General features: G+C 34.7%; 1 protein-coding gene across 5 annotated transcripts in view; it reads right to left on the bottom strand.

Moving 5' to 3' along the window:
- Window positions 1–4,202: 4,202 nt before the first annotated feature.
- LOC106458478 (GATA-binding factor 2-like) overlaps window positions 4,203–16,768 on the bottom strand; it is a 178,958-nt gene continuing 166,392 nt past the window's right edge. For all 5 annotated transcript variants that reach the window (XM_022384695.1, XM_013917998.2, XM_022384692.1 and 2 more), the window contains one exon: window positions 4,203–5,477. In XM_022384695.1, coding sequence (XP_022240403.1) covers window positions 5,106–5,477 — 372 coding nt within the window. In that variant the 3' untranslated portion in view covers window positions 4,203–5,105. The remainder of the gene's footprint in view (window positions 5,478–16,768) is intronic.

The following is a 16,768-nucleotide window of genomic DNA, read 5'->3' on the forward strand; positions in this document are numbered from 1 at the left end:
AGAATCGAAAGGGCATATTGATAAAAAAAGGGTACAATAATAAATATTATAAGGGGAACATTGATGGAAATTCAAAGATAGGATGATAAAGAATTCAAAAGATAAAATGATGAAAAATCGAAAGGATATTCTCATCAATAATTCGAAGTATACACAGATAAAGAATCCAAAGAGCACACAGATCGAGAATTTAAATAGTATACTGAAAAATAATTCAAACAGCACACTGATAAGGAATTCAAACAGTACAGTAATAAGGAATTTAAATAGTATACTGATAAATAAATGAAACAATATACTGATAACGAATCCAACGAACACACTAATAAATAATTCAAAGAGTACACTGATAACGAATCCAACGAACACACTAATAAATATTTCAAAGAGTACACTGATAACGAATCCAATGAACACACTAATAAATATTTCAAAGAGTACACTGATAACGAATCCAATGAACACACTAATAAATATTTCAAAGAGTACACTGATAAAGAATCCAAAGGGCGTAATAATAAATAACTCAAAGAGTACACTGATAAAGAATCCAAAGGGCGTAATAATAAATAACTCAGAGAGTACACTGATAAAGAATCCAAAGATTATGTTATGACAGTAAATGAGAAAGGCAATACTGACAGCAACCATAAAAGTTAATTTTGTGAATATGTTTATTCCATAGTTTAATTTATGCATTAAAAAACTGAAGAATTCAGATGAGGGGGGTCAACGCTAAAAAGAATATGCTGTATTAAAGGAATGCAACAGATACATCAGAGATCATTAGATGAAGTGTTTATTTTTGATAGGTGTGAAAATGTTTAAAATAATACTTCATCTAGATAGATAGCTCCGATATTTATTCATTTCAACTTTTCTGTGCACATCAGTACTGTTGATCAAATCTCGGGCATCTTGAATGCGTTTTGAAAAATTAATTTCTTCCCAATAACGAAAGACGTGTTCAATTAACTGACACCTGATGTAGGTCTATGGTCGAAACTAATCGTTTTTATTAAAATATGTTATTTGTTATGGGTTTAGTTTTGGCTAATGAACTAAAGTTTGTTAACTTTTTATTACAAGTTGTTTGAAAATGTTTTAAGTACCCTCAGAAGAGAACTGTTATTTAAATAATCTCGTTTTCAGGTTTCTAGTAACCAGGTAGGTGGTGGGTGAAGGTGCCATCTCTCTGATCAACGGTCCTAAATTATGGTTCAGTAAGCTTAAAATTTGCGATAAAAATCATGTTGACTGTAGATTTTTTTACGTTTCTTTTAATTTATTTATTTCGGATTCAAAATTAGAGGCGCATTTGTAATCTATCTTTTGTCTCCTACAAATCACTATAGTGTCAATAGTGTTTCGTTCAATACTAGAGCTCATCTGTTGGGTTGGGCAACGAGTGACAAAAGATTCTCTGAAATACTCTTCATATATGCGGTATAAACCGTGGCCGAGACTAGTTGTGTTTTTTAAAATATTTTCACTTGTGACAGATCTTATTTTTAAGGTAGTAATGTTTATTATTGTTTGAAAATGTCTTTAATTATCCTCAGAAGAGCACTACATTGTTTAAATAATCCTCTAGTAGGTTTAAAGTCGCCGTGTAGTTGACTGACTACCCTCTATCTAATCAGCAATCAATCCTAAACTGTAACTTCTAAATTGGGGTTGGCTATTTCTGCTTCTTGGGGTCTTTAGCCTATTTGTCGCATAAGGTGTTATTCGGGTTAAAAATACCAAATACCAAGCGAATCTGTTCTCTACCATTACTAGAAGGCACTTTTAAAGTGTCCAGACTTCTTGGCTACCGCAAATGTACTAGAGTTTGTTTACAAAGAACACTAAATCACAAATTCCTTAACAATTAAGTTTACTCATCAAGTTTGATGTTGTGTCCGTTACCATAGCTAAAGTAATGAAATATATCTAGTAATTTATATTTTCCATGTTGTTTTTATCCAAAATTAGACAATGACACAAGTTTGTAATTTCTACTGATATCTAAATACGTGTTCTAATATACATTTCAAGCTAATATAAACAAAATAGTTTATCTTTTGAAATTATTTAATAATATTTCAAGGAAATTCTAATGAGTCATACAGCAAATTAGGTTTAGGAATATAAATTATATTTGAGTTTTTTTGTAGGTAATATTAATAGAAGTAAGAATGGAAAATATGTTGATTTAAGAAATATAATGAAACATCTTTGAATAAAATGTTCTCTTTACCTTATTGATTGATGTATTAAGACGATTGTTAGACGAGTTTTGGATTTCATTTTTAGTAGTAAAATCTAGAGAATTTTATCCGAAATAAGCCGAAAAGTAAATCTTAACTCATTGTTGCCCGTTAGCAATTTAAAACGATACAGACGTCTTTCACATCAGTTTCATGTCCATTTACTTTTTACTTTTCTTGTTCTTATATGCATTTCCGTAACTGCAATAATCACGGTAATAAATATTTTGAGAATTTGCATGAAAACCTAATAAAGGTTTTAATGTCTTGCTACCGAGAAACGTTTGGTAAGGATGTGTTTTAAGATAAACTTAAGACTTCTAGAAATCATAAGTAAAGCAAGTCAACGTCGGATAAAAGAATACAATATATATCTTTAATGCCAGTATTAAAATCTTCATTGATAAATATCGTTTTCTTGTGATATTGTAGTTCTATCGATATATCATTATTATGTTTTAGCTATAATTAAGATTACTTGGGCAACAATTTCTTTTGATAATAACTCTATAAATCGGTGCTTTTAAAACTTTATAATTAGAAGCTTTATTGTTTGGTGTTTAAACTTATATAAAATTTTGGCGTATTACACTACACCGTTAAATGGTGACTTCCCGTGTGCATAAATCAGAATTTAAAAGTTTATTAGCTGTATATAACACAGTGAATTATTCAGAAGTTCTTTATTTTCTAATGATGGTGATAGTTTGAATAATAAGATACTGGTTTTTAAATCAGTATGGTTTGAAGCTCCGACAGAATGTAACAATTCTGTACTAAAGTTGTGTTTGTCAGCTATCGGTGTTTCAAGCTTAACAGTGTATACGCAACCGTCATAATAATTGGGTTCAACTAGTAATTTAACATAATACACAAGTTTTTTTTTAACCACAAAAACGATAAATTTTCCGCATCTGTATGCGTTTAAGCTATTTGAATAATTTATTCAAACCTTCGTTTAAATCCGTTAATTGTACCTGTAACTTGCTAACCTTACGGTTGGCAGAATAAGTGAGGTGAGCAAGGTACTTGATTTATTTAATGTTGTTAGTGTTGGCAGAATAAGTGAGGTGAGCAAGGTACTTGATTTATTTAATGTTGTTAGTGTTGGCAGAATAAGTGAGTTGAGCAAGGTACTTGATTTATTTAATGTTGTTACTGTTGGCAGAATTGGCAGACCTATTCTAATTCAGAATCAGCCTTCTGTTCCGCTAGGTGACGTTTTAAAATCAAGCTCATTACGTTTGTTTGTTTGAGCGCAAAGCGACACAATAGGCTATCTGCGTTCTGTCCGCCGCAGGGAATTAAACCCCGTATTTTAGCGTTGCATGTCTGTAAACTTACTGCTGACCCACTGAGGGAATAAGATCGTATGATACCATAAATTCAATCTTAGATTATAAAATGAGTACACTTATTTACAGTGTATTAACTTACGGGAAAGAAGTACGCAGTGTGTGATAGTTTATAGTTCAAGACAGAGTACAAAATACAGAGAAACGTTTTACATGAAAATACATCAAACTTATCATCATCATTATTTTACATAAGCGAGTATTCGACGGTATGAAGTAGCTTTCTTCAGGCGCAACCGAATAAAGATTTGAAAATTAATTCATCATTTGGAGTAGAGATCGCGATGTGTGTACGATACAGAAATATGAGAAATTTTATTGTTATACAATAAAGCTTGTTTGCAAAATAATAATAATAATAAAAACGTGGCGTAAGTATTTCTCCATAATTACTTGTCCATTCAATGAGACTGGAAAATGATGTTAGAAGAAAAATATTGTCAAGCACGTTGCTTATATTCAAATATTTCCAATGGAAATATAAAAAAAATTCTATAATGCTTTTCTTAATTATTTATGCCTTTTTCTATGACAACCGTCTAACAGTAGAAATCATTTTAATTAAATACAAAAGAAAACGTTGAAAAGTCGGCTCTAATCTGAACTTTTATTTGTTTCACATAAAACAGAGAATACTTATATTACACATAGAGCTTAAGGAACTTTCTATAATATATATTACTTGTACCAAGATGGAGGAAAGCTGACAACAATGGTCAGCTTTGACTGGAGATACAAACAGTACAAAGCCCTGAACGCCCCTAAATAAAGCTTGGACACATACGTTTAAACAGCACGAGAACCTGCGCTATTTGTGTTTCTAGTAAACCAAAACACACTAATATTAGCTATCTGTAGAGTTTTATATACAGATGAAGAGCGGTTGTTCCATGAGTAGTACAGTACCTAAGTAAAACACCTTCTAACATTGGCAATTGCCACACATGTAGACAGTTTAGGAAATGTATCTACATTGACGTTGTTTATACAACGTGCTTACTCTTCCCTTCTTAAAGCACACAACTCTCATTACTCGTCCTACAATCGGGTTCTTCGGTTAGTGAGATTGGATGTTTCTACACTTTCATAACAAGGGGATATATTGAAGAAATGCACACTAACTTAAACACTCATATTATTTCAGGAAGACCTGGTTTGTACACTAAGCCTCCCAGGGAAGGCAGTTAGCTGGAGCTAGCAGTCATTGTCTGTTGATCCTTTTTATTTCTATGCATTATTTCTCAGTCTTTATATGCAAAACTGCTCGCTACCTGTGAATTTAGATCGACACCCACTAATCGGTCACTGTCTGATCAGGAACAATTATAACAATAATACTTTAGGATGTGGCTGGAGTATTAGTGAAGCACTTGTTCAACAGAAGGCAGCACAGTTCTCTCATCATTGTTACAGTTACGCGATTCAGCAACATTTCTTTTTTTCGATCAATTCGTACTCTGCATCAACAATAATCACTACAGGTCTTCACCAGAAATGTTCAAGCCATGGCACCAACCATACTGTTTGAAGTAGGTAGGCCTAAGGTCCCTGTGCCTAAAGGTAGGGGGCCACTAGAGGGCAGTGAAAGCCCAGAGAACCCAGGTGCTGAGCTCATGTGCATAGGTGGTGTTGTAACGTAGCCGCCCATTGAGATTGGTATATTGGTTTGTTGCATGTAATGGTTGACGGCCATAGGCATGGAGGACATGGTAGCCCCCAAGTGGCCGGTTGGGGTAAAACTAGAGAATGACTTGTCCAGTGGTTTGAGGCGGTCGTGTAAACCGAAAGCACACTTCTTCTTACTCTTAGCGGACAATTTCCGATTCCGTGTTTGGATTCCTTCTTTCTTCATAGTCAGTGGCCGATTCACCTGTAGAAGACAAAGAAGTATTCTTATAAAACACATTTGATAACGTCAAAACGATAATGAATAAATCAATAAACACCGATTATTGGTTCCTCTTTAATGTCACAAAAATATATTACAACAAGAAATATCTTTTGTCAGAATCCTGGTACAATGCTAACTTTGAGTATGCTTCTTCTAACTGAACCCACTGAAACCATATGAACTGTGTCCAGTTTCCAAAATTAAATTTTTGAAATAATACAGACTATTCCCTTCTTCCCACTTACAAACAGAAAAAAAGAATGATGTGGTCAAATCTAAGTCTCTTGAAGTTATTTAAGGTCACCTTTTTTTTCATATGGTAAAATGTCGTCAAGTAATACAAAACTATTTATTCTGGTTCAGTGGTAAGCTTGAAGGCTTATAACTAAAATTATTGGTTCGATTCCTGTAGCGAGTGTTAGCTCAGATTGTCCTTTGTGCAGCTTTGCATTTAAACAGAAACTAGCAAACTGTATATCATTCATACGTCTTTTACTCATAAAACACTGCACATATACTAATCACTTCCATCACTATAAGAAACCTAGTCTTATTCTTTCGATTTGCTCTTTTCCTAGTTACTGATGTGAAATGGAATTCCTCGACACCGATATAACTCTGTGATAAGTGGTAAATTTAATGACAGATTGGGCTCCATATTTATTCTATGTGTGTTATTTTCTTTCTTTAAAATATCATATTGGTTATTTTCTAATCCTATATTGATCGTGGCTTTTCTCATAATTAATTTGGTAACAAATAAACAACGGGTTTACATCGCGTAGTAACTTACTGAGAAGTGAACATTCAGTAGTATTTTTATGAAAAATTTTGACACATCTTTTAAACCATTATTTAACTTTAAAACATGTTGAAATTGTGATAAATTTTAACAGCAATGACGGTCTTTTTTAAAGTTAGTTTTTAACATTTTAATATGAATACTTTCGTAATTATAATGATCTAACACAAGGCCTATGTTAGGCTATTTGAAATATTAAAGTTGCAGACAGGAAGCACAATTTTTTTTTCTCTCTAAAGAAAGTTCATTATTCAATAACTCAAGTCTGCTGCAACGTTATAGCTGATGACTAAGGCGCTTATCTCTTGCTATATCGCCATACCTCAAAAGGGCGATGGCTAATTTGTAGGAATGAATGTTATTAAGGGGTCTTAGATATAGTATCCCACTTGAGTTACATTTAATTTACTGTCTTGGGCTCTGAATACAGACAGAAGAACCTGGCACCTTGAGCCAAACTGAAACGATGATACAAAGTTCGAAAATTAAAATCATTGACAACTCTTATTTTCACATCCTCAGTGTGACATTGTGTGAATCGAAACACCGCTATACTTAGTGAAACCTAACAAACAGCAAGAGAAAAAAAACTCACTAACTACGTCGCGAAAATTAGCCCATCTTCCCGAGACATCAAATGCAAGTCAAACAACCGATATCTTCTCAACATGCTATAACTAATAATCATATTAATGCTGAAGATGTTTGTCACCTTCTGGCACACGTATTCCTTCGAATTAATAACATATTGTGGCAAATCAATATTTTTAAAGTACTGAATAAGCAACGTTTAACCGCCAGTTAAATCCCAATAATACCAACAGTGTTAGCGTTGAAAAAAAAAAAACACAGGTTGGATAAATACATTGTTGGGTGATCGTGGGAACTGCTTACCACACCTGTAGGCTAAACGACAGTGCAAACTTCCTGCTGAATCTCACCAGATTCTATCACATGTGCCAATTAAAAACGTCAATTAGAGCTCTGTAACACAAGATCACGGTTGACTGGACACGCTTAAGTTTTTTTTTTTAACTCTCGTTTTTGTACTTTTCCCCCTATACTCCCACGTGTTAGATATCTGTTTGAATATTAAATACGTTGTACTTGTACAAGATGTTAGAATATCCTTGACTAGAATACCCATCCAAATAGTCAGTGTAATTGACTATGATTGTTCCCCAAGATAAGAATGTTTCTTCTACGGTGTCAAAGTTCTCTCAATAAAACACACTTATGTAAAACAGTGGGTGTGATTATTTCCAAATTAAATATACAAAAAATGATTATTCGAAAATGTACTGTTGTGATGTTAGACCTACGAAACCTCATATTAGTTCGAGACATCCATAATAAGTTTCATGCATCACTGAACTCACACTTTTACGCAGGTATTCATAAATAATCGGGACTTTGAGGCAGCAAAACCACAATAAAGGTCTTACCAAACATCAAACATGCGTGTTTGGAAAAGTGCCATAAAAATAAATTGAGAAACGATGGGAACACAACGATAACTAATTAGCTTGGACTGGTTTTATTTCCTGCTATGTAGAAAAAATAAATACAACAGCTAACTCAGTGTTATCCAGGTATCTATGTTTACTCATTTTTTGAACCCTTCACAATTTTTTACTTAAACGACTCGAGATTTTCCAAGCAGGCTCTTGATCCTCGCATCATGTAAATGAAGAAGAATATTTCGAAAGGAAACCGAAAAAATGGGCGATCAAGAACTTTTGGCAAATTTTGAGGCTTGAACGATCCAATTTATTTGAAAAAATAGCATTAAATTGTAAGAAATCATTCAATGCAATAACAAAAATTCAGATTTCGGAAATTTTCATACAGTAGTCCAAATATAGGTATCAAAGGAGTTGGGGGAATTCCAAGAACTAGCTCTACGGAATTACATGAAAATTGGCTTGTACATGAAGAACTGAATTCAGAATAAGTACTTATGTTTGAATTTTCGAAATTTTAATACTCAGCCTACCAAAGGAAAGGTCATGGAGTTTTGGAGGCAGTTGGGACTGGTTGTAAATTATCGCTCCAAACAAGAATTTACTTTTCAGATTCTAGAAATATTTCAATTTGCCCCCCCCCCCCATGTGTGTGGGGGGGATGGGTTTTGGGATGCTCTCCCGGTTGACTGCACGGATTGACTTTAATAATTGAAAATAACACGTAAACGGTTGTTCATGAAACAAGGTGTGCAAAGTTGTTCGATTGGTTTCTGTTTCCCGGGTATTTTACTAGTTTCTTTGTGCTTCAGGGCTAGAAACTAAAGTGATTTATACCACTAAACGTGCTCGAAAACCTAGTTCATTGATCATTCAGGTATCGCGTTAAGTTCCCGTGTTAGGCTCACACAGTAGTTTACAACACCTCGTCAGGCAAGCTTTATAGAATAGTAAGTATCTATGTCTAAGCATTTAAGTGAGTTTTACCGTGGTTTCCTGACGATTTCCCGAGCAATTAGTTATCGAAACAGCTTGTTTATTTGCTTTTTATACTATTTCTAACTAAGATACTAAAGTCGTGCCATTCAATCTTCCGAGTTACTATGTTTTAAAAGTAAATACAATGTACCTGTACCACATTTAAAGCCAAGTTCCTAAAGTATTCCTACTAAAAAAAAGTTAGTTACACTTGTACTGTTAAAGTTGCTACAGTATTCCTGTTAGCAAACGTTTCATCCGTACTGTAAAAGTTGCTACAGTATTCGCGTTACTAAACGTTCTATCCGTACTGTTAAAGTTACTACAGTATTCCTGTTAGTAAACGTTCTATCCGTACTGTTAAAGTTATTACAGTATTCCTGTTAGCAAACGTTCTATCCGTACTGTTAAAGATACTAAAGTATTCCTGTTATCAAACGTTATATCCGTATTGTTAAAATTAATACAGTATTCCTGTTATCAAACGTTATATCCGTATTGTTAAAATTAATACAGTATTCCTGTTCACAAACGTTATATCCGTACTGTCTGATGAATCTCGCGCAAAGCTTCTCAAGAGCTCTTTTTGCTAACCGTACCTTATTTTAAAGTGGTAGGTTAGAGGGAACACCACCTGCTGCAAACTCAGTGTTTAGTGTAATTGAATAGTGAGATTTTATCGTCACTCTTATAACGCACCCACGGTCCCAAAGCACGTAGCGCGATTTATTTATTTATTTTGCGGTAACGAGGTGCGAAGCACGAAAACTCGGATCGACAGACTGGTCGCTAATCACCAAGTCCTGCTCCTTCCCCATTAAAACAACTTTAGTATGCCTGTTCACAAGTATTATATTCGCACTGTTAAAGTTACTACAATTCTTCCCGAAATAAGTGTTATATGTTCAAGCGAAATATTAACGTCCTGACTTCAAGCTTGTTGAATTGTGCTTAGCGCTGAGTAATGGTGAGAAAACAATTTTACCGCATTTTTTCTAAAACGCAGAATGGAACTTTAACCAATAAGAATCGAAACTTTTTAAAACGAATATGATCTGAGCACGTTAATGCACACAAAACTTCAGTTTGTATTATATAATATACAATATAATCTTTAACGACGACAGTCACCATGAAAAGATATGTTAAAAAACAACACTCGGACTAATTACAGGGTGACGTTAACTGGCAATAATCAAAACATGTATTTACGTCCGATTTTGCCCGAATTCTTTTAGATTAATCGCGTCACAATTTTCTAGAATAAACTTAGAAATGGTTTTGCCTTTAATTGTCTGTCTATTTATGCAGGTTTGCTTGTCAGGTTATGCTCCCAGTTTACACCTGTGTAATAATAATAAAACGTAACTTTTCATTATACTGCTATTAAAGTAAAATATTTATTTTAGAGCAAAGATATTCAATGAGTTGTTTCCCATGGGTGCACTCCCAAATTCTAGCGTTATAAGACTTCAAGCTTATCGCCAAACCAGCAGGGGTGGGAGGGGGACTAAAGCAAAATATTTTTAAAATAAACATAATTTGAAATAACTCTCTTAAGAATCAACAAAAATACATTTCTAATTTAGAAATGTTTAACTTTAGGATTTTGTATCTGATAAAAAGTGGCGATCTTATCCTAAATGTTGAACTCTCCTTACCGTGGCAAGTGATCATAGGTTCGAATCCTACTCTAGTTTGTAGATTCTATATGATATGCCGTACTATTGGTTATGTATTCGACTGTATTGTATAAGCAATAAAAAAGTAATTGTGTATTCTCTTGACGAAACATTCAGTATGTTTATCCAACATCGCCGCTTGGCGGTGTTGCAAATGATTTGTTTTTGTACAAGTATCAATGAAGATATACGACGACATTTAAAATGCAGATATAGAACTGCAATTTTAAACAGTTACACTGCCTTATAGGTTGGCATCCAGGTGGTTGTAAACGATGGATGAGATGCAACTAATAACGTGTCTAGAGATTGTTAAACGTTGCGCCTAAGGTTTTACTCTCTTCTACCGTGTACTGACGGTTTTCATTATACAATAACTACATCTTAATTAGCCAACACACAGACGGCCAAGAGAGCGGACACGATAGGCTTAGGAGAGTTGTTTATAACCGTGACAGAGGTCCCACTATATATAGAAAAGGTTAACTCTAAAAGATGAACTTGGAGATTTTAGGTAACGATACTGGTACACCTGAGAGAAACGTTTCGACTTAATACAGAGCAAATCCGTATTGATATAATAAGAATAGCCAGTATATTTTATTTTGGCTTTGGACATCGCACGAATTCTCAACGTTACTCTACCACACGACACATGGAGTCCGGCTCATTCAGTCAGTACTGCCCCCGATGGCATAGCGGTAAGCTTGTAACGCTAAATTCCAGGGATCGATCCATGCGATAGACACAGCACTGACAGTCAGTATTGGTTACGTCTAATAAAACATATACCTGTGATTATGCTACAAATCAACGTTTCTACTTAGCCATACAAATTGTAGAAAAGTCGTATGTATATTGTTGCAACGACTGTTGTTTGAACAAAACAGCCTGTTCAGTAAGTGTGTGTGTGTGTGCGTGTGAGAGAGATATATCTGAGATTTGTTTAAAATTCCATTACAACAAAATAAAATTTGTTTGGTTGTTGGATTTCAAGTACAGCTACTCGAAAATTTATCTGCGCTAGCCATCCCTAATTTTAAGTGATGGACTTGAGGTAAAGCAGCTAGACAACACAACCCACCGGAAACTCTTGAACTAGTCTTAGCAACGAATAGTGGGATTGGCTGTCAAATTATAATTCCCCAATGGTTGAAAGGATGAACATATTCGATGATTTCGACCCCGCAACCCGCAAACTGCGGTTCGAGCGCCTTAACCACAAGGCCGTGCCAGACCAACAAGGTAAAGAAGATCAACAGTGAATTTCTATTTCAATAGTCAGTAGCAGCCGTTTTCCAAGTTCAAGCTTCCATTCGGCCAACAACGACCGGATGTGGGACATGTGTTGAAAAAAAAGTCTGATATCTGAGCATGTACATACATACAATACTTACAACCAAACTTTGTTATAATTTTAGTTAAATACGTTAAGCATATAGGCTATTTTGTGATTGGATTATACGATTGTAAAATCCAGATAACATATTTACATTCGCTTGACGTTTGGATTTTACACCTTCGTCAGGAGCGACCTTCTATTTTGACAGGTAACTTCAAGGTAGAAGGCTGCCTCTGAAGATAGTTTCAAAAGAAAAATATTTAACGTATTAATATTATTATTATTTTGGGGTGTTAATCGTCGCTTACTGAAATAAAGTAGGCTTAAAATACTCCTGTCTCCATTTGAGAAATTCAAGTGGATTTTTATAATTTATGTATTATTTTTAATGAAAAGAAACTGTGGCAAACATACATGGCAAATGACTATCCAAATATCTAACACGAAAAGTAAAATAAGCAACTTTAACAGGCAGACAACTGGGGCTATAAGAGTTTCATAAATTAGTATAAAATAATATCCAACATAACGTGAATACCGTTTAGAAAGATTAAAACCCAACTTGTAGTCTGACGCTAGACTTTACATGTCTATGTGATGTTTGTGACTATTAAAAAGGAATTAGAATATAACTTTGCCATCTCGTTTTAGGAGTACGCCATTTTGAAACGCTCAGTTGCCTTTCGTTATTACCATATATACTCAACGAACTGGGACCACTTCAAGAGCCGAAAGCCTGTTGCTGTGCTGTCTCCCTCTTGTTTTGAATTAATGACGCACTTTGGAGAGTTTTTCTTTTTTTCTTTGTGAGGAATGATATTACATTCAATAAGTTTTATTTACGTGACGTATACAAGCACAAAACGCTTCGCTGTCGTTTCTAAGTTAGACATTTCTTAAAATAATTAAGTGATTTTTGAATTCGTATTTCACTCAGATATTTACTTTTATTTGAGACGGATCTACTGAAGTTCTGGGTTGTCGTTTCTACGTGTCTCACCCCATTCATATTGATATGTTTTTGGAATGAAAGTTTCACACGTGTTAAATTTTCGGACTTTCGATTGGCTAAACTATTCGTCACTATATGTTTAGTTTTTCCTGCATGTTTAGAGATATTTTATTTCTACTGATAGAGCTGCAACTTATCCAGACGTCATATAGTTAAAACGTGCTTGTATTTAAAGTGCATGCCGAATAGAATGAGCACGTGTTTTTTCATTACATAACGTTTTTCAAACAGACTATATGACACATTGGGGAGTAGAAGAGCAGTATTTGGTGTTCAACGTCACATCGTGGGTGTAATATCCATTTAACATCTTCTATTAAAACGTATACAGACGAAGCTATATATATGTTTAAAGTGTTTGAAGAGGTTCACATTTGGAGTAAACTCAAACTTTCGAATATTTCAGCCTAGAGACTGGTGAACTTCGCCGATTGTTTGGGTACAGTTTGCGTGTGATCTCTAGAATGACGTCGTTCTCGCAACAGGCGACTGAAAAGAGGATAACACGCTGGAGACAAGAACACCTAACGGTCATTGAAACGTTAACTTGTTCCATAAAAGTCCCACCCCGGGAAAAGTAGAGTTTTTAGAGATAATGAAAATGGCCGTCATGGTCATTTCCAGTTAGAAAAGTCTCAGTAATAAACCAGAGTTTTCGAAACATTAAAAAAAAAAAAAGCCGTTAGCTTTACAGAGTCACGCAAGATAATGCTTCAGGCACTATAAAGGACCGATCGCTTGATACTTCTTTCAATTCAACACCAGATTGCTAAGCTTTTGACCTACATTTTTATATTTTATTACATAATATGTATGATGGAAACGTTTCATGTTTGACTGTTTTAAAATTCTATATAGATTTTTTTTTTCATACATGGGATTTCATACATGACTCGCACGACATTTGTTGTATCAGGACTTTATATTTTTATAGGTTTTTAAATCCTCAGAAATACGTTTAATATGAGAATTCAGGGCGCATTTCTCAAGAAATACAATTAAATTCTTTCATACGTTGAAATTTTCAAATTAATTTTTTCATGGAAATTAAATTACCCAAAAATGTATACTGAAAACAACAAAGAATCCAATACGAACGAAACAACGCTACATAGACTGAAAATCTGGTAATGCGTGATTATGTGTAATTTTTAACCTCTCCAAGAACACTGCCACACATCGTTGTTCAATCCCATGACGGGATTATTTGTGCCTAGAATACACAAAAGATGGCCCGGCATGGCCAAGTGGTTACGGCGCTCGACTCGCAATCTGCGGGTCGCGGGTTCGAGTCCCCATCACGGCTGTGTGGGGCGTTATAATGTGACGGTCAATCCCACTATTCGTTAGTAAAAGAGTAGCCCAAGAGTTGATGACTAGCTGCCTTCCCTCTAATTTTACACTACTAAATTAGGGACGGCTAGCGCAGATAGCCCTCGTGTAGCTTTGCACGAAATTTAAAACAAACCAAACACAAAAGAAAGAAATAATTTCGATTATTTTTTTATACAGCACACGATGTTTGAATTGTTAATTTGCGTAAGTAAACCCTTCTGGAACTTTGTATGTATTACCCACAACCGGCAAGTTTTACTTGGTAAGTAACTAACTGTTACTGTTGCCTGGATTTTGTTAGAGACAAAACATTATGACTAAGTTCGAACTAACTGATAAAATAATTAACATTTGTGTAACAAAGAATAGAGAGTTTCATTGGATTCTGAAAACTATTAAAGTCCACCCCAAACTTAGAACCAACGCAACGTTATTTATAAAATATTATACTTTATTGATCGACCGCTGTGCTGGAAGAAAAGACTTTTTCCCAAAATCCGGTTTCCTTCAAAATCAACTATAATTCTTCAAACAATAAGAAAGAGTTGTCGAGTTGAGTTTTAAAAACTTAACGTAATATGGCTGCGAGTAGAACTGATTTTTAAAGTGGATTAATTTGATGACAATACGAATGAATTGTAGTTTTCAAGAAAAAGGAAGTTCCACATGTTGCAGCTAGTAACGACAGAAAGCTTTAACATATGTTTAAAGCATCAAAACTATAGTATTAAAACCTGCAACATTACAAGTTCACGAATCACGCAGAATGTTTGTGTGTGTGTGTGTGTTTACTGAGGATTTATAATGGCTGGAGACGGCTGAGGATTAGTTTTATTTACTTCACAAAATATTTTAATCCCTCTATGTAGTTTCCAATATCGTGCTTTCTTGCTTGTACAAGGGCGTTAAAACTGATTTTTTCTTCATTGATTCGATATGAAACTCTACTATTTTTAGGATATTGTTCTTCCTTAACAGTTAAACTCGAAAACTACTCCTTAACTCGAGGATTAAAACACTTTTCAGAAGCTGGTGAACAGAACAAACTCTTACTTTCAACAACGTATTTGGGCACTGTCCACACCTCTTTGTACAATACAAAACTATACAACTATCGTTTATAAAACCTCTCACATTCCACCCAAGTTCGCTCAAACACTTTGGCCTTCGAAGAAAGCTAAATGAAACAATGCCATTAAAGTACAGTCGTAGAGCTGAAGAAAATAATTGTTCATATGAGTTTTTAAGGAAATTCACCTGGGATGCATCTTTTCAGTTTTATGAACGCTTTTGGAGTATTGGACCTTAACATAGGTAATCGTTAGGTATACGAAAACTTAAATTGTTTATTCACTCCAGTAAGGGCTTGCGTCTGTTGATTTAAATTTTCAAATATATTTCTGCAGACTGCAAAACATAAAGAAGGGTTTGTGGCATTCCTTAATTTTCTGAAATTCAACATGTCTTCAACAAAATACTAATCCTCTTGTGTTGTATATCTCTAATAGCTACACAGATTCTTAGAACGTCACGTTTTTCATGTTGTACCCGATCTTTCCAAAGCTGAACTCTTGTGCAGATATTTTCCCGATAACAGTATTGTTACCAAAAAAAGATAACAGTTCATAAAGAATAACTTTGATTTGTTTGCTTGCTTGTTGTTATGCGCAAAGCTACCTAATGGGCTATCTGTACTGTGCCCACCATAAGTATCGAAACCTGTGAGCCACTGTGTGTGTGTGTGGAGGGGGAGAGGGGAATAATTTTGAAAACCAACAAATAGAAACTCCAGCAAATGATTTACTAACCCGAAGTGCAGGGTATATAAAAACAAGTTTGCGTATATTGACTAGTATCTTTGATATAGTAAATCGCACTATATAACAATAATAATGTTCCAGTCCCCGTGCTGCATTTATAACTATTTTTTTTCTACATCGCTTCATCCGTAATTGCCATTGTAACAAGCTTTTGCAACTTCCAAATGCATAGAAGCCAATGATTGCACAATGAGATGATTCCTCAGAAGGAGGATAGCATGAGCGCAGGGTTAATTCTTCGTAGGTTTAGAAATGTAACTTGAAGTTTTACTAACATTGCAATCCTGGTCGTTTAGTGAAGGGATTTCATGTCACATAATTAGTGCAATACGTTATTCTGATAGTAACAGAAGTTCACCTTTATTGGGCGAAAGGTCTTGTTAGCACTGGATGTAGCAGGTATGGTGTGGTTCACATTACATTCTTCTTTACTTGTCTCATAAATTCTTATAATTTCCTTTACTGTGCACTTCGTAAATTTTAAATTTCCTTATATACGAGAAACCTGCGGCAATAATAACGTTAGATAAAAACGTTCGTTACATAATCTGTACCATGATTTTAGTTTGTCACTTAATGGTCGGTCGCCAGTTTCTTGTCACAATCGTCCAAGTACGACAAAGCCTCGTCCCATGTTGCAATAAACTTAACTTTCTCGTGCAAAGTATACTTCGCAAATCTTTCTACAATCTCTTTCGCCATTGTGCTTGGGAAGAAATCTGTATTATCGTATTTCATGTTTGCTAACAATATGAGATATTTACGAATTATCTTGTGCAGAAGAGCTTGAGATCTTAGCAGCTTCGCCCGGCATGGCCAGGTGGTTAGGGCGCTCG

Source organism: Limulus polyphemus, unplaced genomic scaffold (assembly GCF_000517525.1).
Source record: "Limulus polyphemus unplaced genomic scaffold, Limulus_polyphemus-2.1.2 Scaffold469, whole genome shotgun sequence".
Taxonomy (NCBI): Eukaryota; Metazoa; Arthropoda; class Merostomata; order Xiphosura; family Limulidae; genus Limulus; species Limulus polyphemus.